At 40.5% G+C, this 24994-nt stretch overlaps 1 protein-coding gene across 1 annotated transcript; it reads left to right on the top strand.

Annotated features, from left to right (window-relative positions):
* Nucleotides 1-1093: 1093 nt before the first annotated feature.
* On the top strand, nt 1094-4821 carry FGF3 (fibroblast growth factor 3; the record flags this gene model as incomplete). Its single annotated transcript, XM_009698410.1, has 2 exons — nt 1094-1197; nt 4489-4821. Coding segments are annotated over 2 exons (437 nt in total), but the record flags the coding sequence as incomplete, so codon positions are not given.
* Between the last annotated feature and the right edge of the window lie 20173 nt (nt 4822-24994).

Raw genomic sequence — 24994 nt, 5'->3', positions numbered from 1 at the left:
TGGTGATGGCACACAGAGATAGGGAGACCTCAGTGATCTGTCTGAAGTCCATAAAGGAAAACCACTATTTCCTAGAGGAAAAAAAAAAAACAAAACACAACAAAAACCAAAACTCGCTATCAAAGCCTGGAGGAGGCATCCTTCAGCAGCGAACCGGTGCCTGATTCAAAACAGCTGTACCAAACCCACCCCAACTCTCCCAGGCCAGCAATCCAGCTCTGCAAAGGGGACAGGCCCCTGGCTCTGAGTTACCATTGCCGAAAGGCAGCAATGGGTTTGGTTGCAAGGGTCACCTCTCGCCTCCAAACACTCATCGAAAGTACAGAGCCATTGGGCCACAGCTGGAGAAATGAGTGCAGAGTTTGAGCGAGCCAGTTAGAGAGCCCTGCACATACAACACAACATCTCCTGAGCCATTTGTGCCTCCATTAGCATCGTGGCACCTTTGGCTGGACACAAACATTTTGGCAGGTATTATGCCAGCCTCACCTGTGGCGCTCTGCTTGTGTTTGAGACTCCACCTCTGATGGCCTGAAAATCTCCTCCCTTTTAATTTGACTCAGACAGTCATATTGTCCTTATCTGGAGGGCTACATTGACCTCTTAAACGACAAGTTCCTTCCATGATTATATACATGGCTCTAAAATGCAGCTGACTCACTCAGTGTTACCCTTTGGAGACCTCAGCAAGGGCTTTGTCCTGAAATGGACAGCTCTGTGGCTGATTTCAATAAGTCAAGAGCTCTTGTGTTCCTAAGCATTAAAGAGGATTTAAACTTTTTTATATACATATAGGATTAAGTGAACCTCTAGTTCAGTGTCAGATCTTTTTCATTTTCGAAAGAGTTCAATCTCAATCAGACATCTAGGGTTTTATTGTCAAGCTTGTCTCAAACAATTCCCACGTCATCGTTGGCTTGCATTGTTTCAAATAATAGCCTTGTTTCATTCACGTGACTGCACTATGATTTTGATGTGAGCTAGCAATAACTGTGAAATCATACTCTGTAGGTAAGCAGTCTTTCAAAAAAATCTCAAAAAATTACACACAATAGGGAGCGACAACATATCTCATAATTGTTTCTCTTTCTAGGTATTCTTGAAATAACTGCAGTTGATGTTGGAATCGTTGCCATCAAGGGCTTGTTCTCTGGCAGGTACCTGGCCATGAACAAAAGGGGCAGACTTTATGCATCAGTAAGTTTTACTTCAGACTGGCACATGCCTGTCATTTCCTATGGGGAGAACAGGTCTAGTGGGGAACATTGATTTCTTATAAATAAATATTTATAGAGAAAAGAGTAATGTTATAACAGATTTCTGTCTGGAATTGTTACAGGCAACCAGTGGGTATATTTTCAAAAGTGGAAAGAAGCTGTGTTCTTATTTTCTTATTCCCTGTACAACCAAAAGCAGATTTGGCAAAGCTATTTCACATGGCCACAGTTTTGGGCAGTTGGGTGCACTGATAAAGACCTCAGGAGCCAGCCTTTGCAGTGCAGAACGTCCATTTCTATTCAAAATTATCCATGTTTATGCTTGATGTGGATCTTGGACACTGGCAGAGGATATATATGTCAGATAAAGAATATCCAGAAGTAACTGAGCATGTCTGTTACATGAAAGCAGCCTACTGATGGGGGTTTCTTTGCACAGAGCATTTGGCTGGGCGGTGAAAGAATTTACAGATACTAAAAGGCAGGGCTATAGCAAGGAAAGAAAGTATGAGAAGGTGCAAGAAGATAAAAGTGAAAATAAATGCCTTATTTTACTCCTTTGACCTCATTTTTTGTCCTGACCTTCAAAGTAAAGTCTGGGCTGTGCTGATATTAGTGGGAGTCTTGCCTTTTCAGCCCAGCCAATATTTCCCCTCAGTGAATAAAATACTTCAGCTTAGACTTCTTCGCATTCAGGGACATACTAAGGCACATTTGTCAGTGTGTATACTATACACATTATCCACCTACTTGAATTTCTTCCATTGTCTTTGATTACATCCCTAGCAATCTTGTGATCTCTTACTGTATAACAGCCATACTGTGCAGTTTCTCCAGGAATCCTGTGTAAGGAAACAGATTTGAAGAGGATAAAATGAAATTTGCTTCCTCTGAGCAGTCATTATATGTAATTCTGTTGATTTGAACAGCGTGATATAGCGTTGAACAATGTGAGCTTTTTCCATGTGAATGCAACCTAGGTAACACAATCAACTCAGTTGCCTCCCTGGTTTAATGTATTTTACTCCAGCTTTTCAAAAGCGTTCTGATAGTGTTTACGACCCAGCTTCTGTAATGTGTCTCATGTGATGCACGCTGATTAAAGGGCCTGTGTGTAAAGATGATGGTTCTTTGCTGGTGCAGAGAAGCAGATCACAAGCAATTTTGGCAAAGGAAAATGGAGCTGAAGTGGAACGAGGACGTATTAGCTCTGCTGTGCCAGAGCTAAGTCCGGCCCCTTCTATGCTTCCAGTTAATATTAAATTAAAATGGGCATCTTTTTCAATGGAGCTCCTCCATCACCTCAGAGCCAGCGTCTGCCCCAAAGAAATTAATGAGAAGGATGAATTTTTTTTCAAGTTCTTTCTCATCTTTCTCTCTTTCTTGTTCCAAATAGGTATGTTTTTTCTCCAGATTAATTAAACTGAATTAAAATAAGACTAAACAAAATCTAAGCAAAACACTCCTCTCCTCAGAGTGGAGAAAAGCCTGGAGTAGGATAGCCCAGAGAGTCCTTTTCTCCTGAACTTCCCTTTCTGGTGTGAGGAGCATCAGGCCATCCTGAAGTTTGTTCAGCTGTCACGTGACAAGGAATATCAGCCACGAAAGATTTCTGTACAACTGGAAAAGATAATTTTTGCTGTTCCATCTCAAGTTTGAGAGAGACTGTTTCAGACTTGTGTTTCAGAGCTGGTGGGACAATCCAGGAAAAGCTATTCCACTCCAGCTTTTTTCAGAGAAGCAGCAAGGGATGAGGGCTCAGTTCAGGAGAAAATTCCTGGCTTTGCTTGCCTAGAAAAAACTGACCAATGACTTTACTGATATTACTGTTCCAGGAACCGGTGCACGGCCCTCATTTCAAATAAGACAGACTTCTTTGGGGATAATTATACAGGGAGCATTTTATGAAATAGTATTGGAATAACTCTGTTATCCCTTGGTTCACCAGCTTTCCCATGTCAATAAAATGGGTTTGTTGAGTCTGCAGGATTTCTTTGTGTCCTTAGCAGATTGTGATAATCCTCTGTCATAAACTCTCTACAACCAGAACTGAGGCAGACGGCAGGACAAACCTACCTGCATATGGCAGTTGCATGGGCTCCAGCACCACAGCATATGAAAACCTTGTCCTTGCAAGGAAGGGCACTTCCGTTTTACAGCTGTGAAGCTGAGACATGTGGAGTCTTTTAAAATCTTGTTAAATGCCTATCAGCATTTCTAGTGAGTGAACAGCATTAAAGATATGTTGTTAATGGAGCCTACGGCTTTTCTGGCCCCAGCCTGGCTACCTGTGCCCTTTCCATGTCCTCCACAGAAGCAAGGCTAAATAAAAAAACCCTCTGTAAAGACCACAGTACAGTTCCCCTCTGCCTCTCTGCTTTACACATGTTAGATACTGAAGTCTTAATCACACAGGTACAGCAAAGATGATTTTGTAGTGAAGAAAAGATGTACAGTGTGGGAGGTCCTTTATTTGCACTGTTTCTACTGCTCCCAGGGAGTAGGAAGGTGTTCCCCTCGCCAGGCTCTTGCACACTGTTTTCTCTCAGCTGAGTACCAGAATAAAAGGGGCAAATTTTGGCAGATCATGTAAAATGTGAGCACCCAGGATGGGTCCGTATTCTCCCTTACAGTTTATGATAAAGGAGGAGCCTAGCATTTTGGAGGAACGCACTGGTGGGCAGGGTGTACTTTCATTTTGTTATGCTGAAGCAAACAAAGAAGCTTCATAAAGGTGCTATTTACTGCTCAAATATCTGTAACAAACTGGATGTAATAGACTGCAGGTGATTCTAACTACCAATATACCAATTAAAGATCCACATTTTATGTTAAACTGTATTATTTTACCTTTTTAATAGATTTCAAAGATTGATAGGCAGCAATTAAATCATCTGTCCAGTTCACAGGCATATTTAGATCCGTAAGCACAAAAAAATTAAATTTACAGCTGAACAATCAGCAGAGCTATTAATTCCTTTTCATATGCCATTTTTTATTTTCAAATTGTTTTTTAGCCTCTGTCTGTCTCTGATCCGCAGAGTTTGCTCACACTGCTGACAGAACCTTGTTGCACAGCAGTTCAGGCTCAGCGCTTCTCTTCTGCTTCCCTTTTGTAGCACTGACCTGAGTTTTTCTTACCACACTTATTGCTGTCCTTATCCTAAAACTCAGCAGGGTCTTCCTTAAGACTTTAGTCCAATCTTATTGAGGTAGAAGAGAGCTATTGCCCATATAGTCTTTCTTAAACTTTGTCATGTTTGCTTCACAGGAAAATTATAATGCAGAGTGTGAGTTTGTGGAGAGGATCCATGAATTGGGTTATAACACCTACGCGTCCCGCCTCTACCGGACTGTACCTAACAGAGCCGGCACCAAGCGCAAAGCCAGTGCAGAGAGACTCTGGTATGTCTCAGTCAATGGGAAAGGACGACCCAGAAGGGGCTTTAAAACTCGCAGGACACAGAAATCATCTCTCTTCCTGCCCAGAGTATTGGATAACAAAGACCATGAAATGGTCCGACTGTTCCACACAAACGTGAAATATCGGGAGAGTTTTCTGAAGCCTTCAAGCAAGAACCAGCGAAGGAGGAGAGGACGTTGACAGGGTGGGGGGAGCTTGTGTGGGGTCTGGAAGTGACTGAGAGTCTTCAAAATACTACTAAAAAACTAACAGCTGTGATTGTATGACAGGCATTAACCAGGACATTTTTATACACTGTATAATATAACTGAAAGTCACATCACTTACTGTTAGCTATGGTAGAATTATTATCTGTGGTAAAAGATGTGAGATAATCTAAGGCACATTCAAATGTAAATTAGTTAGACGTAATAATTTTGTCAATGACTTTCACATTTTCTTTTCTAAAAAAAAAAAAAAATTCATTATTAGTATTTTAATTCTAACTTGCCATAGGGTATTATCTCATTGACCTGTCCTGCCAGAGCATATGAATATTTTACACTTACCAATTTTGTGTCGGCAGATAAGGTACAGTACTTTCATTGCTCTTTTGGCAGTTCCTCATAAAAGGTTAAGTTCCTATTTTTATGGAATACAGGAGTTAGAAAACCGGTTTATTTTTTAACTTACATATATTTATTTTTATTTTATGATCAGCCAGTATCAATTATACTTTTTCCAAGACTGTCCAAGAAAAGTAAAATCGTAAGTGACTTTGAATATTTCAACAGACCTACGCATTACTAGATTATTCTTGAATTTGATTAATTGAAAACCCAAGAGTCCTGACCTTGTCATTCAAATAAAGTGACATTTGCATTGGACAAGATTTAGCAATACATTCCTCTTCACCAACCGATGAATCGTCTCCTAAAATAGGACCCAAATATGATGTGAAAGCTGAGGTTTTTGTGTGGACTGAACCCACAATATACGAAAATTCAGCACTGGGGATGAGAATCTTTTATCAGGTACTTTTGTTTAGCTAAGTTTTCTACAGGAAGTCCTAGTTCTAGGTTAAATATGTTTAAACTAGACATATTTGTGGGGCGGTGGGAATAACAGTCACATTGGGCATACAAAAACTGTGGTGACTTGCTAATTTAAGGTGGCTACAATGTTCTGATTTTCCTTTCTTTTCAAATGCTGGTTACTTTCACAAAGTAGTCCTAAACTGAAAGCTGCAAATCCACATTAGGGGTTAATTATCTTGAGTTTTGGTTCAATCCATATAAAAATACATTTCTATATGCTTGTCTACTCTGATTCTGGAGGTTAATTTTTACAAAGTTGAGGGAAGTCTGTATCACAAGTTTAATTTTGAGCAAGGAGTTAAGCTTTAAAAATTTCACTTGACATCCAGGAGATGAGAAAGTAGTACAAAGATTTAAATGTGTTTGACATGCATAAATAATGGTCATTGCAATGAGATTTGGCCTTGTACTCTTCACTTCCTAGAATTAGGCCCTGATACAGCACAGCTGGAGAAAAGAGAGACTGCACTGAAATAAACATTCAATTTGAATTTAACAAAAGATCTGTAAGTTAAATATGACGTTATATAGAAACAGACAGGTGCAAATCCCATTCCTGGTCATATTGACACAAAGGTCTTCTTGTGAGCTACCTACTGAATAACCGTATGATCGTTTAAAATTAGGTAGTGAAAATCTTCCATTGCTAAGGGGTGAATTCTGTGAGAGAGAGAAGTAAAATGAGTCCATAGAATGAGTTTACTAAGCCTCATAGTTGTAGGTTTAGCACTGCTTACATCCTTATAAAGGTAAAAACAGAAAGGTGTCTTTACATCAAAAAGTATGTTCCATTGCTTCCACCTTCATATGTTTTCTGTAGTATTCTAACAAAGAAGGAAACTATGTTTGAATAAGAAAGTCAAAATGCTTTGATCTCTGCTTTCCTTTATACTGAAATAATGTGAATAGACACTTAAATGATGTACATCAAATAATGCAATGTGGTGCACACAGAATAGACCTCGATTTAAAAAAGGACACAGAAAACCATGAACCAAGTTCCCAAATTTTCTCCCTTTTACAAAATAATGAAAACAGTGATGGGATCTTCACGGAAGTAATCAGGCAGTATCATGTCAGGAACCGCTGAAAAACCTGTGCAAAGAAGAGAGTGAAAAAGAAATAGAAGAATTCAGATTTTCTGTTCTGTTTACTCTCCTGTGAACCACACAATGTCCAAACTACTGCAGAATTCAAGGTGTCTTGAAAGTTGGTTGTACCAGTGAAGAAGATTGAGTTTTGCAACCTGGGCATCAGGGGTTTTGGGGCCACATTGTTGACTACACTAGCTACCCTATCTCAGCTCTGTATTTCCCATCATGCTACTGATGGAAGCTGAACAGTTTGACTGAAAGATGGCATCTTCACCCCAGCTCCAACTCTGTTTCCTATCAAACATTTAGTCTTCACTCTTGGCTTTTCTCAAGAGCAAGTGCTTGTGCTGACTGTATCCCTTGCTTTTATGTCTCTGTTTTTGTCAATTTTTCCTCTTCTTCTTTTCTCCTTCCACCTCGCTTTCACAGATGGTCAAACTACCTGCCAAAATGCAACAGCAGGTAATTGCGATAGGTGCTATAGGAATATCATTAATTACAAAACACCTGCTCACTTCTGTCTTTGTTTTGAGCTGTATTGCTTGCTTGTTGTAGGAGCATTGTTTTAACCACCTTCCCTTAGGACATTGCAATGAAGTTTAGCTTAACACATGAACTATATCCTTATTTCAGTTTCAGTTTTTGTCCCAACAAAGTCTAAAATACTAACACTGGAAAAAAAAGGATGGGGGAGACAAAAGAAAAAAAAAATTAACTGATTGCACCCAATGGCATTTTAACAACTGTAGGTAAGTGATGATCTTCACATCAGCCTAAAACAATTTTACTGACATTCTTAGAATTTTTCTTTGCTCAGTCTCATTGCAACAAATCAAAGGAGATAGCGTTGGGATTTGTCTTTTTTTTTTTTTGTCTTTTAAGAAATATTAATGTTCTTGTTGAAATACTTTTCATTACAGACATTCATTACTTAATATTCTTTTAGCAATCTTGAATTCCACAGTTACCAGATACTGACAGGCTGAAATCCTATTCATGATAATTATCCCTGTTGTATCCTATATCCTATTTTATTTATTTGGACCAGAATCTTATCCCTTACAAGAGGCAGTAGATTTGAGTTACTGTTACTTTCTCCTTAGGATTATAAAGTCCACTTGTGTCTCCTCTTTTAAAAGTTTCTTGAGTGACTTTATACCTTTGCATTGTAGAGGCTATTATCAGACTTTTTTCTTTTTTTTTTTTTTTTTTTTTTGAGGAAGATGTAAACTTTACCCATTTTGGTTTATAGAGTTTCTGCAAACTTCACGTCCTGCAGAAGTTCACTGCCATCCTTAAATTCATCACAAACCAGTGATCATAGAAAGGGTCATTCAGGTAAGCTAGACCTGGTAAAGAGCTCATCTGCTGCAGCCTTTTGGTTAAATACCAGGTGAAATTTCAATTGCTTTTTGGTTCAGAGTCCATTTCAGGGCCACTAGCAGCATTCTGTGGTTACACCTGCATTAGCATGTAGTGCAGACTCACAGCAACAGATCTGCAGAACAAAACCTTTGGTGTCAAGTACCCACTATCCACACTACGCACATTTTGGGAGTGGGTGGGAGGGTTACTTTGGGTGACTTCCAGTCTGGCCCTGTGGACTGAAAGCCCTTTGGCAGGTGGAGCACTCTGAGAGGTCTTTGGGTTAAGTGTCACCAAGAAGGAATCCACCTCACACACTCAACAACTGTTGACATTAACTCCAACTAGCAGGAGACTGTCCATAAAAGCATGCTCCTGATTTGAAACAAGCACCAGTGTAGATGCACCCTGTGTGAGATCCACTCATTCATACCTTGTAACTGTTTCTTTTGGGGCAGCAACCAGATCCTGAGACCATGACTTCAACCCTCTCCATCCTGGGTGGCAAGTCAGTTACCAAAACACAAAACCGTTGCTGTTCTCATCCTGGAGGTGGGAGAGGATGGTCACCACATATTAATTGCCTATTCCTGGGCAACCTGCTTGAGGTGACCCTGCTTGAGGAGAGCAGTTGGACCAGATGCCATCCAGAGGTCCCATCCAACCTCAATTTTTCTGTGATTCAGTGATTCAATTATTAGTTGTACCTAGTTCAAACTGATTATTAGTTTGCCCTCACCTTTGCATATTCAGAGTCATGCTGTGCATTTCAGAGTCCAGTTCCCTATCCCAACACCTCAGATTTCTCTCCATTCACAAACTTCATCTGAAACCAAGCATGCTCTTCAGTTTTGGGTCAGTTATTCTCTAGCCAATTTTAACAGTCTGGTGTACTAACTATCTGTTCTTTCCCTTAAAATCACTTACTGCATGTTCAGTATAGTCGTTCAATTGCCAGATACAAGCAAAACTCGAGCAGCTGCTGTATGTACTTCCAAAAGCCACCTTTTCAGCTTGCTGTCCTGCACCAGCTCTTTCCTGAACTCCACAAGGTACATTCTCTTCATCTCCTTCACCTCCTTCCCATCATAAAAGTCCTTCTGTTGGTGCTGTTTCTGTCACTGTATGGAACTACTATTTCCTTCCAGTTTCGCACTTTTAAAGATTAAATATTGTTCTGTAGAAATTGTACAAATTACACAAATATTGTGTTACTTTCCCAGTCACTCGAACATTACTTGAACTGGACTTAAATGTCATTTTGTTTCTTGGGCAAAAGGCAGAGAACAGTGCATGAAGTGGTTTTGGCAAACAGTTTTCATTCACTTGCTTCCAGAAAGAAGACATGCAGCCTGATCCATGACTTTTTGATTTATATCTGAAGCAGATTTTTTTAGTTCCTTTAATCCTTGCTTTAGCCCATCATAGTTCTTATATTCCAAGACATTCAAAACTTCATGTAAAATATTCTGGTCTTTGCTGATTATGTTAGTACTTTTGCGGTTGTCTGTTCACAAAAAGCAAGAGTTGTGCGTGAAATGTAAATAACTACCCCATGTCGAATAACTAAGTTACAAAACATAAATTGTTTCCAAATTTACTCATACATTTTTCTCCACTTTCTCAGCATGGATTTTCCCTCTTTTTGAAGGTCATTACTGTGCCATCCTGACATTATATTTTAGCTATTTTGTGATATTTCTGACTCTTTGTTTCACCACTTGCCATAGGTCTGATATTCGTTTCTACAAGCCCTCCTACTGTTACCCGTCTGGTTCAGCAAGAATAGTAGTGCACCCCATTTGTATTTGGAAACTGCTTCACACTTATACCCTCAGCGTTTAGAAGAGAGGTTGGTGACATTTCTCAAGGTAATCTTATTTAATTACAAAGAATGTATAAAATCTGTCTTCCTCCGTCACCGCAAGCACGAAATAATGCTAGAGGGGATTTTTTGTTTATACTTTTGAATAGCAGTACCTAGCCCCGAACCCTCTCTGTTTCGAGTCCTTTTGTGAGCTCTTGGATTTCCTGCTTTACTTCCTGATGTTTCCTCTTTCTTCTCCGCTTTTCTTTGCAGATGTACAACCCTCTGCAAAACAATAGGCAAAGAAATCCTTTTGACCACACGTGCCTTTGCTTTGGGTGGTTGCATGGACCTGGTTTTGGAATGGGGCTGGTATTAGTTCAACTATTCAGTTGACAAGGCTTAACTGTTTCTTACAATTGTCCGAACCAAGGCTGTGGTTACTCCCCCAGCTTTCAGAAGGTTTAGTCCCATCCAGAACAGTTCAGGCTGAAAAAAACAATCTAGACAACAAAGCTGTTATAACACACTGATATTCATCATCAAATATTTGATTCACAGCCTTGTCAATAAATATGAGCTCAGAGGAGCAGACAAGTAAACATATTTAAAGTTGTAGCCAGGCAGGGCAATATGAGACATCACAAAACAATGACATTGGAAAGTCTCTTTGAGTTACAGCAAAAACCTTTCCCTGAGCACCCTGCCACCACTCTGCATTGGTGTCCACAATCTCCCTCTCAGACCTAAACAATAACCTCAGAAAATAAAGCTGTTAGTGATGACAATGAAAACTTTGAATCTTAGTCCTTATTTGTATTTGATACAAATCATGAGATTCTTCATATTTATATATACATATATTGCATAGTTACATGGAATTTTCCTCAGAAAAATGTATAATCAATGGCATTAAAAATGAGGAATCCTTTTTCTGGTCTCAACAACTAAGGGAGAGTACTAAAAGAAAGTGATTTACAACTTACCTCTCTAAAAACATATTAAGACAAATTAAGTCAAACCTTTCTAAACTTCATCATGATGAAATTACTGAATATCATATACATACAGCAAATACAATTACATCTTTGACCTCAAAACTCTATGTATTTTTATACTACTGGAATTGAAATGTTTCAATTTTAATTACCACTACTGTGCTGAAGGTCTTGTAAAAAAGAGGTATTCAATTAGGACAACTATTTATGCATTGTTTATGTGCAGAATTGTTTTCTAAGAACCAAATGTTTGCAAGGAGATCAGCGTACCACTCTGCCAAAAAGATCTTGATAGGAACTGCTGTGATCTGTCTTATCAAACCAATAATCTGTGCACAGAAGGACCTTACTGACAGCTCTTTTTTTTCTCCTTTTGGAATGCAAACTATTTTTATTGGTAATAAATATAGCATCTTTCTCCTGGTCACAAAAGAAGTATCTTTTACCAGTAAAATACACCAACAAAGAAGCAAACAAGTGAAACAACATATGGTGGGATGAAATGCATTAACTCTCACTAATTCAAATGCATCTTGTTAGAGTGTTCTTCATTATATCAGTCACTTAGCGTTTACGTAATGTAAGCTGTATCTGATATGATTTACAAATGACCTAACAACAAGCCCTTCAGACTTCACAGGCAAGAGACTGATGTTGGAGTTTGGGCTTCAAGCTTTGCCCCAGTGGCTCAAACACAGGACAGAGACGAGCAGCCTGGGCTTTGTCCCAGTTCTGCATGCTGCCGGGATGGTAAAACGTGGTCCATCTCCATACTTCACTTTGTTTTCCTGGCTCTAGGATGAAAGCACTCACGACCCATCTGTGCCACAACGCAAGGCATGGAGAACAGCTGTGGTCGCTGACAGTCTCATCAACCCCCTCTTTCAGACTAGAGATAAGGAAGAAATGTTTTACGATGAGGGTGGTGAGGCACTGGCACAGGTTGCCCAGGGAGGTGGTAGTTGCCCCATCCTTGGAAACATTCAAGGTCAGGTTGGACGGGGTTTTGAGCAACCTGATCTCATTGAAGACGTCCCTGTTCGTTGCAGGGGAGTTGGACCTAGATGACCTCTAAAGGTCCCTTCCAGCCCAAACCATTCTATGATTTTATGATTCTCTGTTGAGAGGTAAAGCACAGAGGAGGGATGGTAACATGTCAAAAACAGGAGACTGCAAACAGTGTCTGCTGATGAACCAGATCCTGACAGATATTGCTGCATCTTCTAGAGCTTAGGAAATGGATAAGAGATGTCTTCGATCACCCCTTGGTTGCTTCTGGTCTCCTTGGCATGTCATCTCAGCTGTACAAGTCTTTGGGGACAGAAGAATTATTATTTTTTTCTTTTTTCTCGTGATGGCATTTTAAAAACTGATTGTGGATTCCTAGCTGTTGCTATAGCCATTTTTCCAAACAGTGAGTTCCTTGGTTTATCCAGAGAAAAGCTTAGCTGTGTGAAGATGAGCAATGTGAGGGAGGTTTCCTCCTTTGTGGTTGTTTTTCATGTTCTTCACTTGCTGGTGTATAGGCTAAGAAGATACCTGTAATGGGAAATGGATGTTCTCACCCATGTCTGTATCATGGACACAACCCTGAGAGGCAAACTGACCCACGGAAGAAAACACTTCCAGCTGCAAATGTTGCTTTGCACATATTGTGGTCATTAAAGTGACAGCAAAAAGAAGTGACCAGCTTCTAAACTATAAAAAACCCCTGAAAATATTACACAGATAACAGCAGACACATAAGTAAATAGGTGTAAATATTTTTACTTGAATTTGACATATTTTTCTCCAATTTGAGGCCAAATTTCATTCTCGTTACTATCTTCAGGTAAGATATTGGGCAGAATATACACCAAAGAATTCACTCTGTTGGAGTGATTTGAAGCAATTCGTACCGTAAAATTCAGCTTTTCAGCTATAATTGCTCAGTTTGACTCCAGTGCAGTCTGGTTCCCACCACAGGTGGTGGGACTTCTGTTACTGCCAGTGGATTTGAATACTTTTTCCACCTGACTTTACAACACTGTGAAAGCTTAAACAAGATTCTGGAGTACTTTGAGCCTTTCGTAAATGTGTGCAGTAAGGAGGGCAGGGGTACATGTGAATAAAATAGTTATTTTTTGTAAGTGAAAGGTGCCTTGCTTTTTGGATGTGCTGTTCCTCAGGCGACAGTACTACCCATAAGCATGACGTTGGGAAGGTCTTTTTCAGCAGCATGAATTAGCAAAGTAGAGGGAGATAGAGAGTGAGAATGAGTATAAAGCCCTAGGGAAATCTGGGAACTAAAGAATATAACAAAACTGAATAGCTTGGATAAGGTAGCAGTTCTTTAGTTCATGTATCTGCTTCCTCTTCTATTAAAGAAGATTTGTGTTCTTCCTTCTTGGATTTTCAGTGGTAAAATGCTTTGCATAGGGAGAAAATGTATTGAACTGATTGATTTTTTTTTTTTAAGCTATCTTAAATAGCCCTTTGAAGTTTGCAGTGGCGCTCAAGTTCAAATGTCTCCTGTTTCCTTTCGGAAGGTTTGAAGGATTTGAGAAGGTGAACAAGCATATCTATAATTAAAGAACAGTTGATGGTAACTGTCCTCCTTTGTTAGCATTCTTGGGCCACCTCCAAATTTAGACGGTTAAAGAGAACTGTCCCATTTTAGTTCTGCAATAGTTCAGATGCCACCATTGCATAGCAGAAGAGAAGCCTTTCTGAAATCCAGGGTACATCCCCTTTCTGACCATAAAAACAAGCTGATAGTCTTCACTTTACGTATTAAAGAAAATGCTATGGTTTCCTATAGTAACAATCCTAAACACTGTGGTATCTTTATTGCAGTCTGAAATGTCTGAATTTGAAGAACAGTGGTTTGGCTGTGAGGAGAATTTAGAGACATCCTGATGCTAATGCAGAAGTAAGTATGAAGCACAGGACTGCAGGGCTGGCTGCAGAGCACTTGAAGGATCCAGCCCCGATGGGATGTGCAGTTCTACTGACTTGGAAAGATCTCTGGTATCAGCTGCTTGATTTTGCAAATTTTTGTCCTGGAGCAAAGAAAAGTAGGTCTGATGATAGTGTCAAAAATATCGCAAGATCTCACACTAATATGTTTTTGAATGGAATGTCTTTTTAGTTTGGAAATAATATTTTCTGGAAGTACTTCATTTAAGTTTGATTATACTGTCTTATAATACATCATATGTGATAAGCAGCCATAGAAAGGTAACAGTTTGTCTTAAATCAATTTTTACCTTTTGAAATTATTCCTAGTGTGGATTCTGGAGGGAGAAGTGGGCTCATTCATAAAGTATGACCAGAATTTGATGTCTTTAGATACTTCATTAAGTAGGGCTCCCCCCCAAAATTGACAGCACATCAAGACTCCACCTTCCTTTTATGTTCCTACTAGAAAAAGTCACACAAATAATACTTTATGCAACCAGAAATGACCTAGTGTGAAAGAAGTCCACTGGCAGTCTCTGAGACAGTGGCACCAGAAGAGAGGTGACACACATTACTCGGCACAGCATAGTTATAGCATGATCGTGCATGCTTGGTTTACACTGCAGACATTGGGGTCTCACAGGCATGTGTTGCTCAGACCATGAAACCAACCGAAAATTATTCTTAAATCCTTAGACATTTTTTTGTGGCAACATGGGTCTAAAGCTACAGCAGCAGAAACTGAGTTTATTTGTGTCCCATAGTCTGTCTGCTCTGAGGATCTGTTAGCCATATTCAGTAGTGCGTATGGAAAGAAAACCCTTGGGGTCAGATTAACCCTTTCTTTCCCCAGTTCTGAATGAAAAGCACATTGCGTTTCCAGTGCTTTACCGCAAATTCATTCAAAAATAGCTATAGATAATGGAGATTTTCTAAAATCTCCCCAGAGGGGGACCAGGATGGTAAAACAAATCTCTTCAGAATTGAGTTTTTCCTTCTTTTCTTCTTTTTTTAAACACCCTTAATTTCCTAATCTAAACAGAGCAGAGTGATCTCACATATTTCTTTTTTTTTTTTTTTTTCTTAGAGGACTCAACCCAACGTTGTTTCCCCTTATCTCTGGATTGCACAAATCAAATTCACTCTCTTGTTTTATATCATCCCTTTCTGCTGTCTACTTCTCTAAGCATTTTCCCAGCTTTAGCAAAAACTTGCACCCAAGTCTTCTCCCCTGCAACCTCCCTTCCCCTGGGCCCACGTTTTTCCTTCTGGTTCAATATTTCCGTGTACATTTTCAGAGAAGACAATCCCTTCTTTATTTTTTCTCTCCTCTGATCTACATAGATAGAATACTTATACAGATAAAGTAACCGCAGCGTCCTTTCAGACAGCCTAGTGATCCAACCCCAGAATGATCTAAGAGAAATCCCCTCACCCTTCAGAATGAGCCCCCTGAGCCAGAAGAAAGCCCCAGGTGCCCCAGCACAGCTCTCTTAGAGCCTAGGAGGGGGCACAGGTTCATTAATTCCCTATATCTGTGCCCAAAGAAGGCAGCTGTTGACCATCCTCTGGCCAGAATCAACTCCTTCCTTGTCTTGGCACTGTCTCATGACACAAGCCAAACACTTCATCCAGCTTCTTTTCCACAGAAAACTTTACATTTAAAACAAAACATTCTGATCTGTGCTGATACATTTTTGTATAGATTTCCTGTGTCATCTACAGTGAGATGAAAACCTCTAAATTTCTGGAACAATAAGACTCTTACAAAACAAATCAACCCTTATAATACAATTTATAAAGTCTATGTGTGGAATATTCTGGTGTCTGAATATTGGAACAAGATCCCAATTTTGGAAGTGAATTAGAAAGGTAGGCAAGAGTTTGCTTTCTTGATAAGTTTTGGAGCAAATCTAGGTTATGGCCCATGTGAAGAACATGTATGGTTAAACAAAGGAAGAGATTTTATTTTACTTTTTTAGAAAATAATGAAGCATTTTGTCAAAAATCTGTGGAAAGATTGAAGAGTATTTTGTGCCTCTTTTCCATGCAACCTTGATAAAGCAGAATCAGAAAGGAGACATGGACAGCTTAAAATGCAAAGAGAGATAAGAAAAACACTTTTACCCCTTGAGCTGCTATTGTGGTGCTGCTCCCTCCATGAGATTGATAGAGGAAAAGAAGAAAAGAAGCAGGGACAGGGAGAAAGAAGAAATAGAATCAGATTAGAAAAGTGCCCTGGAGAACACTACCAGGTGAAGGCCTGTGGGTTTTTATTCTGCACACACTTCCAGGCATAAAGCACTTTATGTGAGACAAGCGACGTGTATTTTCACACCAATGACATCATTTACTTGCAGATGTGATACTTCAAGTTCACTTGTTTCTGAAACAAACTCATACTTTTTATTTAGCTAGTCTGTGACGGCAAACCGGTAATACATTTAACAGTTGTAAAACTGTGTATTCAGCTTTGGTGGCCATGTATACTTGTACTCGGAGATCCCATGAGAAGTTCATGTTCTGCAAGGAAACGACGAGATGAGACTCATGCACGAAGACTGTTGGAGAGTCTGATAGCAATCTCTCGCCCATCGTGGGAGCCCCAAGCGGGACGTGAGCCCCAAGTGCAATCCTGCAGATGGTAGAGGGAGCACGAGCTGGCACAGCTCTGCGCGGGTTACATGTCTGGTGGTAGGGAAGCAAAATAAACAAAATGTCAAGCCAGGAAACAGGCTGCTATCATCCTCACTGGCTATCGTGACTTTGCAAGGGTCAGTGGAGTAGAAATTAGTATTACATTTCAGGAACTTGGCTCAACTCTCCAACCCTGTCGCAGTTGAGCTATTCTCCAACCTCGGTGCTAGTGAAAAGCAGCATTTTCAATTAATTCTACATTTCAGAAAGGAAGGATGGCCAGCTTTCTTGTTCCTGTAAAGATGTAAACCTGCCCAAAGCTCCAGGAATATTAGGGCTCTGTGAGATCTCTTCCTTCTTTTCTGCTTTGAACAAAAGTATTCAAAGTAAAGCCAGGTCTTTCCCTTTTTTCAATAGTTTTGTGCAAATCTTTGCATGGCTTCGGTACAGTTTTGAGAGGGGAAATAGCTTTGGGCCAGCTGAATTAATTGCAAATTGATTTAATGGGTGCAATTGCTGAATTTGAGCAACCAAGGTTTTGAATAACTGAGATACTTTTCAATGTAAGCAATAAATACCAGGGATAGAACTGTATTATTGGAAACAGAGACTATGACTGAGCTCTGGATAATCAAGATTCTAGTTTGTATCATGTGTACTTTGGCAGCAGCTGATTCCTATAGGAATAAAAACGTAAGAAATGTGCAAACTGCAGTATGACACTACCACTGTGACCTCATCAACAACTTCAAGGTCATTGTTAGGAGAGTCTTCAGCTTTTTTTCGCCTGGTTGCATGTGGGTTGTTAAGATTTATTACAATCATCGCAAGAGAACACCTGCTAAATGTCAAAAGATTCCTGGGAAACTTCAAGTGTTTTGCTAAGGCAAAACTACACCTTTTACATAGCTTTCAGGAATTCAGCTTGATGGAATACAGTCTAGTCTTCATTGATTTGTTCATGCTCTAAAGCAGAAGCATAACCACAAGTGATATCCAGAAATCATTTTTGTCCTCCAGACAAATTTACCTGTGACGAAAATGATCCAGATCTTGCTTCCTGGGATTCCCGATATATATCGTACTTGGAGTAAGGACCAGATCCTTGGCTGAGATCAGCTGGCATTGCTGTAATGGCTTTGGTGAAGCTGTGAGGACTCACACCAGCTCAGCACTTAATCAGGTGACTAAGTACTGTCCAAATGTATTAGGAAAGATTAAATTTGACTTGTGAAATTTATACTAAACAAACATGGAAAAATACCTTAAAGTTCAAATTTCTAGAGGTTTTTGCTGAAATTTGCCATGCGTCTCCTTTGGCTGCATTGCAGTGTTCCTCCCCTACATCACCATTTTATTTTCAGCTCAGCAATTCTCTTTTTTCCTTTAAGCGATGAAACTCTGTCTGCTTTTCAAGACTAATATATGGCCCCTGAGTGAAGGCAAGGCTGTGATTCAAATCAAGAGTTCTGTTGACATTATAATCCTTAGGAGCACAGCTGGAGCATTTCACGAACAGTAGCAAAGACCCTCCATTGATTTACTGCCTTGGTATTCAATCAGGAGTCCATGTTCTGTGTTGTTGGCTGCAACATACAAAAAATAACTCCGTGAACTTCTAATTAAGGCATTTAACTCCTTGCCTATCTTGTAAGAAAAGATTTGTGCTATATATGAGACGCTGCTGCTTTTATGGATTCTCCCCTATTTTTATAGCAGGAGGACTTCAGGCCCTAAGAAGGTCCTGTGAGCTATAAATGAGATAAACACCAAAGTTGCTCTCTGACCCTTCCAAGCAGAAGACGAAGCAATATGGGATGGCAAGAATTTTCATGCATCTCCTCCAAGCTCTGCACCTTTTCTTTTTCTTCCAGTTTCATGTAAACCTTTCCTAGCCATAATCATCCCTCAAGCACCAAAAAAAAAAAAAAAAAAAAAAAATCATCCCAGGTCTCACGAGAGCTGCAAAGGGGAGCAAATAAACCCTTCCCTTTCTGTAGTGCCGGTCCCCAGCTACAGCATGCACGAGAGCAATTTCGAAGCCGTGCTCTTTCTCGCCTCTCCCTTCGTTCCCAGGGAGAGCGCGACCGTGCTGCCAGCCCCTGCTGACCTGAAGATGAGAGTTCCCTAGATTGTTTCCAGCTTGCACTGCTAGCCCTGCTGAATAATAGCACTTATAGTATTTTTGGGGTGGTGACTCACAAGAAAGTCATTAATGCCCCCTTAAGAGGCTGTCAAAAGCCCCCTGGTAAGAACTGTTTTGTTTTTCCTGTTTTCGTCGTCCAGGCTGCCCGCAGATATTTCCACCATTCTCTAACACAGTTTTCTCAATTCATTGTCCAAGTAGCAAGTTGTGCCCTAAAAGGCAACAGAGCAGAGATGCAGACCCTCAACCGACACCGTTCCTGTTTATCACCCCCTATAGCAATCGCCAGAACATACAGCCCTTCTAGGCATTGCAGAGGGTACCAAAGCTCCAGCCGGACCAAAGCCACTGAAACTCCTGAATGCCTTTCACTTGCTTATCTGCCTGCTACTTTCAATGGTGCTTCAGGCAGCTAAACACCACAGAAATTCAAGGGTTTAGGGATGAAGGTGTCTTGGCAGATCTGGTATCAAGTGTCTCAGATGTGGTTTGGGTTTTTTTTTTTTTACCTTCAGAAAGTGCTTCAGAAACTTCACTGATCCTCTCAAAAATAACTCGAGGTAGTCAGGGATTGTTATCACAGTACTTCTATCTCCAAGAGTTATGAGGTTTAATCACTTGATCAATACCAAACTGGTGTTGAAGCATGGGCTGGATTCAAAAAAGGTCTCAGAACAGCTGTAAGATCTGGAGTTGTGAGACTTATATTTGGATTGAAAGTCAGCTGTGAAAAGGAAAAATGGCATACATCCTTTTTTTTGTCTCAGCACACGGCAGGAGAATACAGCGCTTTAATAGAAGGTGTTGCCTGCTTACCTTCCTTCATCTGTTTAGTGGGCATGGTGACGTTGGGTAGAAGGTTGGACTTGATGACCTTTGAGGTCTCTTCCAACCATAATGATTCTATGATTCTATGATCTGTAACATTTATATTCTTCAGGTGCCTTCACTGTGCTTCAAACCCTAGTAATGTTTGGGTTTAAAACTTTCCTTCTCTTACTGAGCCAGGAAGATGGTAGCCAAGACCTGCCCTGATGTCTCTTGGTACATCTAGATCTTAGTGACACAAAGCTTACCGAATAATTCTTTGCAGGGCCCATCATGATTTTATTTGACATACATTGTTAAGGTTGGGTCCTGCAAAAGGTGTATCATGGCAATATGATAACACTGTGAAATTGCTCTCCCGTGAGCAGGGCTGGCTCTCGGCTCAGCAGCAATCCTTCCATCAAGGTGATCCCCCAACCATAAAAATCCCATCATCTTCTCAAAAGTGGGCCATTAGAAACACTAAATAAGTCAAAGGAAAGCTCAAGCCAAAAGTTTTGAGCCTGGAAATCCCACAGGGTGAACCAGAGCAGACCTCTCCTGAATCACTTTCAGCTTCACAGGTTGATGAAATGGGTCTAAACCCTGAGAAATGTGCAACCGCGAGAGCCAGCCCCTCCTGCCAGCGTTGCCCTGCAAGTAGATTAACCGCTGCTTCCCAGCGCGACCCCACATCCTGGGAGAAGCTGGAAAAGTGTCTGGAGACTCTGGGCAGGACTGCAAGAACAAAATTGTGCGTGTTCGTGGCCTTTTTGTAATAATTTTATCCCCTGTCAATTTGTTATGAACAACTGGGTAGAGAGCGTGGCTAAGAACAGAAAGGCTGGATTGCTTTCTTCGTTATTTAAGGGTTCAGTGTCTGCTGCAATGGGGTCCCAATATTTTAGTGGGCCTTTTGGGTACAATAAAACCAAGCAGAATAATAGGTGATTTATGGCTGTTGGTTTATTGCTGATTTATAGTTGCAGCAGAGGAATTCACTGAAAACTTCTCTCAAGAGCCATTCAGTATATTCCTTTGGAAAATATTTAGCTGGGATTTCTCTCACTGGCATGAAGAGGAAGAACTGTTACAATACCCCACTTTCAGATCATCAAAAACCTTTCTATTCCATGTATGGTTAAAGACCAAGTGCAAGTCCTGCAGGAGCTAAATAACAGTATGAAGATAAACCAGCCATGAAATATTTCTATTATTGCTGCTTTAAAAGTATTTCTTACTGTTATCCTTGTCAAATAAATAAAATATTCCATAAAATTCTTTTATCTTGGAGCCCTGATTCTAACCTACTGAAAATCAATGGGAAAAAACCCCCACTGATTTAAACAGCGCAGGATCTGACATTAGTAAAATAATGTCATGTAAAATAATGAGAGTGTAAGGTTTATGACTGCTTATTTGGTGGGGCTGGGGTTATCCAATGGGAGAAATACTACCAAAGTCCAGCCAGATACGGTTACCAGGCAGGAATCCCAAGAGATTCTGTTACCACCCAGGAATCCCATGAGACAGTATTATCAAGAAGGAATCTGTAGTATTCAGTTCACCACAAGGCAGTAATATTAGATTTTTAGAATTAAATCCTGTGGTATCTTATTTTATAAGAGCTGGCACAGAAGGAACACAGAAAAATGCAATGGAAGAAAGATTCTCTGGAACCTGAGCTGCAATCCTTAATCGTTACACCGATTTCTGGCAGAAATAAAACGTCACAAATTTTCCTCATGATGCTGAGATATTTTTACTAAACATGATATCAGTCACTTATTAGAGAATTTTATTTATTTTTTTTTACAAAATAAAATCCGATCACAAAAATGCCAAGGCGTGAATACTATTATGACTATTTTTTGATTGGCATAAATAACTTCTGAATTTTTTCTTTATAATGGGTTTTGCTTTTATCATGAGTAGTACTACTTTGTTATAAATGTGCCATATGGCTATTTCGCATCGGCATTAACCAAGACAATGAACTGTTCAGATCAGTGTCTTACACTGCATATTTGCTTGATGCCTCACACAATGATGTCTGCAGCATTTGAACAGTACAGAAGTAGAATTAATAAAACAATATTTGTTTTCCTCATTATCTTTTTCTTGTAGTACTGGTGACATTGATCTATTTAGCAAGAAGTGACTGGATGTTTGCTTCAAGACCTAGTTTATTTTCTGCCTCTCTCTGGAGGTTGACCACTACACCTCTAATTTTTGAGAGCCTTCTGACAGTGATGGAAAGCATTCTCAGAAAACTATCGCCAAGATGCCCAAAGGAGGAAACTAAGGCTTGCTCTTTCCATTTGATCACACAGTTAAGTCTGAATGCTTGTCTTCTTTTAAATGCCGTATTTTGCCTGGCATTTAATTTGATAAACTCTGGTCAAGGCCAGAAGTCCCCTTAACACGAAAAGAGTTTAGTGTGAAGAGACAGATCAGTTTTGCGATTAGCCTGAACAAAGGCTGAGTGTGTGTTAAAGTAGGACCTAACACCAAGTTCCAGGTGTACTTCTAATTCATCGATATTTTTAAATAGATCCTTTCAGAGAGTGATCTCTGAAGCTGCGCTTTGGAAGGTGAGTGACAGATGCAGGAGGTCACAAACTCACATAGCCCCACAACTCCGCACGAACAGAGCCAGAAACCTGTCGGAAAGGCTTGTCTCTCAAAAGTTGATCTTCTTGAGGAAGGAGTTGGAAAAACTCAGGTCTTTAGGTGAGAAGTTAGGAGTGGAAACCTGTTGAAAAGAGCATCGATAATCTAAGCTGGGAAATTTTTTTAAAAGTCAGTCAACAGGGGTGCCAAGCACAAGGATCGAGACCGAAAGGCATCGAGGAGAGTGCAGTGCCCTCACAGATATCATTGCTCCTTGGGTTCAGCCCTCAGCGTGACGCATGGGCGGCTGTCCCGAAGCATCGCATCCTCCTGGCTGGGCTGGCAACAAAGGTGTCACCCGTGGGACAGTGTCAGGTATTCCCGGTGCTTTTTGAAGCTGCGGAAGGACTTGTCCCTGGTCTTCAGATGTGATTACAGCAAGCTGAAGAAAAAGAAAAGGAGGTGGCAGGAAGGAATATAAAACTCAAGAGGCATTAACCTGTTTGCTGTGTTTGAGAATACATTTGCTTGAGTGCCTGTGAACAAGAAAGCAGGCACAGCTGAATAGTAGGCTTAAGGAAAGTCAGTTTAGCTTCAGAAGAGGGTGCACATACACTGATCAGATCTTAACCCTAAAAGACATAATCAAACAATAGCGTGAGCACGGAAGACTTCTGAATGTGCTAAGTGGACCATTAGAAAACACAACACCTATAGTGGGGGTATTGGTGACACAGAGGTACTAGGGAGATTACAAAGAGAGATTACTGGTAATGACAGATGGGAAAGTTACTGAACCCACGCATTGGAGAGATGCAAATCGCAACCATCGCGCTTTTCTGATAAGGATTTCAACTGGGTAGGTAATGGTTTGGGACCATTAGCTCACATACCGTGGCTTTACCCAACAGTCCTGAGATACTAATGGTTTGCAGTCCTGGTGACAACAGGGTTGTATCACCCCAGCGGTCCTGGGGCAGTCGAATCCTCTGGGTCATCATGAGCAGCTGAGGAGTCCCCACACCCCCTGATGCACTTTTTGCTCAGTGCGTGACATGGACCTCTGGCCAGAAGGCTAGGAAAGTTTTAAGGGGAATATAATTTGTGAGTGAACCCCACAATAAAATTCATTCTCCATGTGCGATGACCAATTTCACATGTTGTTACAAGAAAGAAAAGAAGTCAAATAACTCTCTCGTCTTTTTAACAGAATTAACAACATCAGGACTTTCAACATCAAGCTGAAAGCCAGGCCAATAGTTGGTGGATCTCTTGAGATTGACAATCTGTCAGGGAAATCTTCTCATCTATAAGAAACCATTGACATTTCACAAAGTTTGCCTCATTCTGCTCAGTCAAATGCCTTTTTCTTAATACAACATGCTTCTAAAAACTTTTTCTCTTGTATTGCAAAGAAATAATTCTCATCTTCCCTTGTTTCCGCAGAGCCTTTCACAAATACTGCCTGCATTGTCAATCTCACCACCAGCATCTCCCGTGCTTACCTGTATGAATAAGTATGCAATGTATATTTTCAAAAATGTGACTTAGCCACTCGTTTCAGTGACAGAGTGGTGTTTTTGCAGTGACTTAGAGTCAGGAGGAGCTGCAAATCAGCCTATGCAGCAAATCACAAGATTGAGACTTGGAGCAGAAATCTGGTCATGAATTTGGTTTGGGATTTATTGCTCGGCAACTTGGAGCACAGCTAGTCAACAGCTGGCTCTCCAGCCCAAACACACTGGCAAACAGAGAAAAATTGTCATGGTAACAGCGTTACAGCGTGTATTGCAAAGGCACTCTGGTCTACTAAGGGAATTCCTAAGTGGTACCACAGTAAAAATTATGACTAATAATAACCAGTAATAGTAACTATTGCTACTACTAATAATAGCAATAATTATATTTATACTATAACAACAGCGAGATATATTTGGCTAGTATTTGGTGATTCCAAATTGCTGTTTAAACATGTCTGGCTAATTTCTTACAAGATCTCTGCTGAGATATTGCAGCTCCTCCAGCAGTATAAGGTTAGTCCGTCAGCAAAGGTGTTCTGTACGATCCCCTCTGCAGCTCATGGAAATGTCTTTCCCTTATCCCTCATCGTCACAGCAGCTTCAATAATGTCTACTAATCTGCAACTTTGTCATAAATGAGTATGGTGTTGGCAATGGAAATGCTGAAGCCCCTGAAGGCGCAGGAGCAGTACCACAGCAGGGTGTTGGGTACAAACCGTTGCAGCCCAAAAAGGGAAGAGTTCCTGAAGCCACTTTGCCAACATCATCAAATCATGATCCAAGGTATTTGGGAGCTAACTCCGCAACCTGTGTTCGTGTTGAGTTGAAAGTACCACGAAGCATGAGAATGAGTTGCAAACCACCCCTCAGGCTCAGTAAAAAATAATGGCAATTTGCCACTGTTAAATAATGAACTACAACAGTGCGCAAGGTTTGCCCCCGTGATTCTGAATTACGATTGCACTTGCGCCAAAGCTGCTACAGGAGGAAGTTTTGGGGTAGATCTTTTATTTATACTCCATGATTTTCCTGCTGCAATTTAGATAAACTACTGTGGTGATGGTGGGGGGGAGAGAAACTTTCTAAGTGCTGTAAAAATCTAATGTAGAACAACACTTGGCAGTACAATTCTTCTCCCTCCCAGCTCCCCAGCAGTGGCCCCAGCCAGTATGAGAAAAAGCAGGGGAGTTTTGGAGGAAAAGGAAAAGAGGAGATCTGCCTGCAGGTGTAACACATCCCCAAACTGCAGTACGTTTGTTATGGATGGCACCGCTTGCCTCTTCAAATACGGACAGTGAAAACTGTCACCACCACCAAAAATAACATTATTAAATCGTTTTGGCAGCAGTT

This window comes from Cariama cristata, unplaced genomic scaffold (genome assembly GCF_000690535.1).
Source record: "Cariama cristata isolate BGI_N322 unplaced genomic scaffold, ASM69053v1 scaffold35904, whole genome shotgun sequence".
NCBI lineage: Eukaryota > Metazoa > Chordata > Aves > Cariamiformes > Cariamidae > Cariama > Cariama cristata.
Note: the sequence above shows the minus strand (reverse complement) of the source record. Positions and strands in the feature narration are given on the sequence as shown.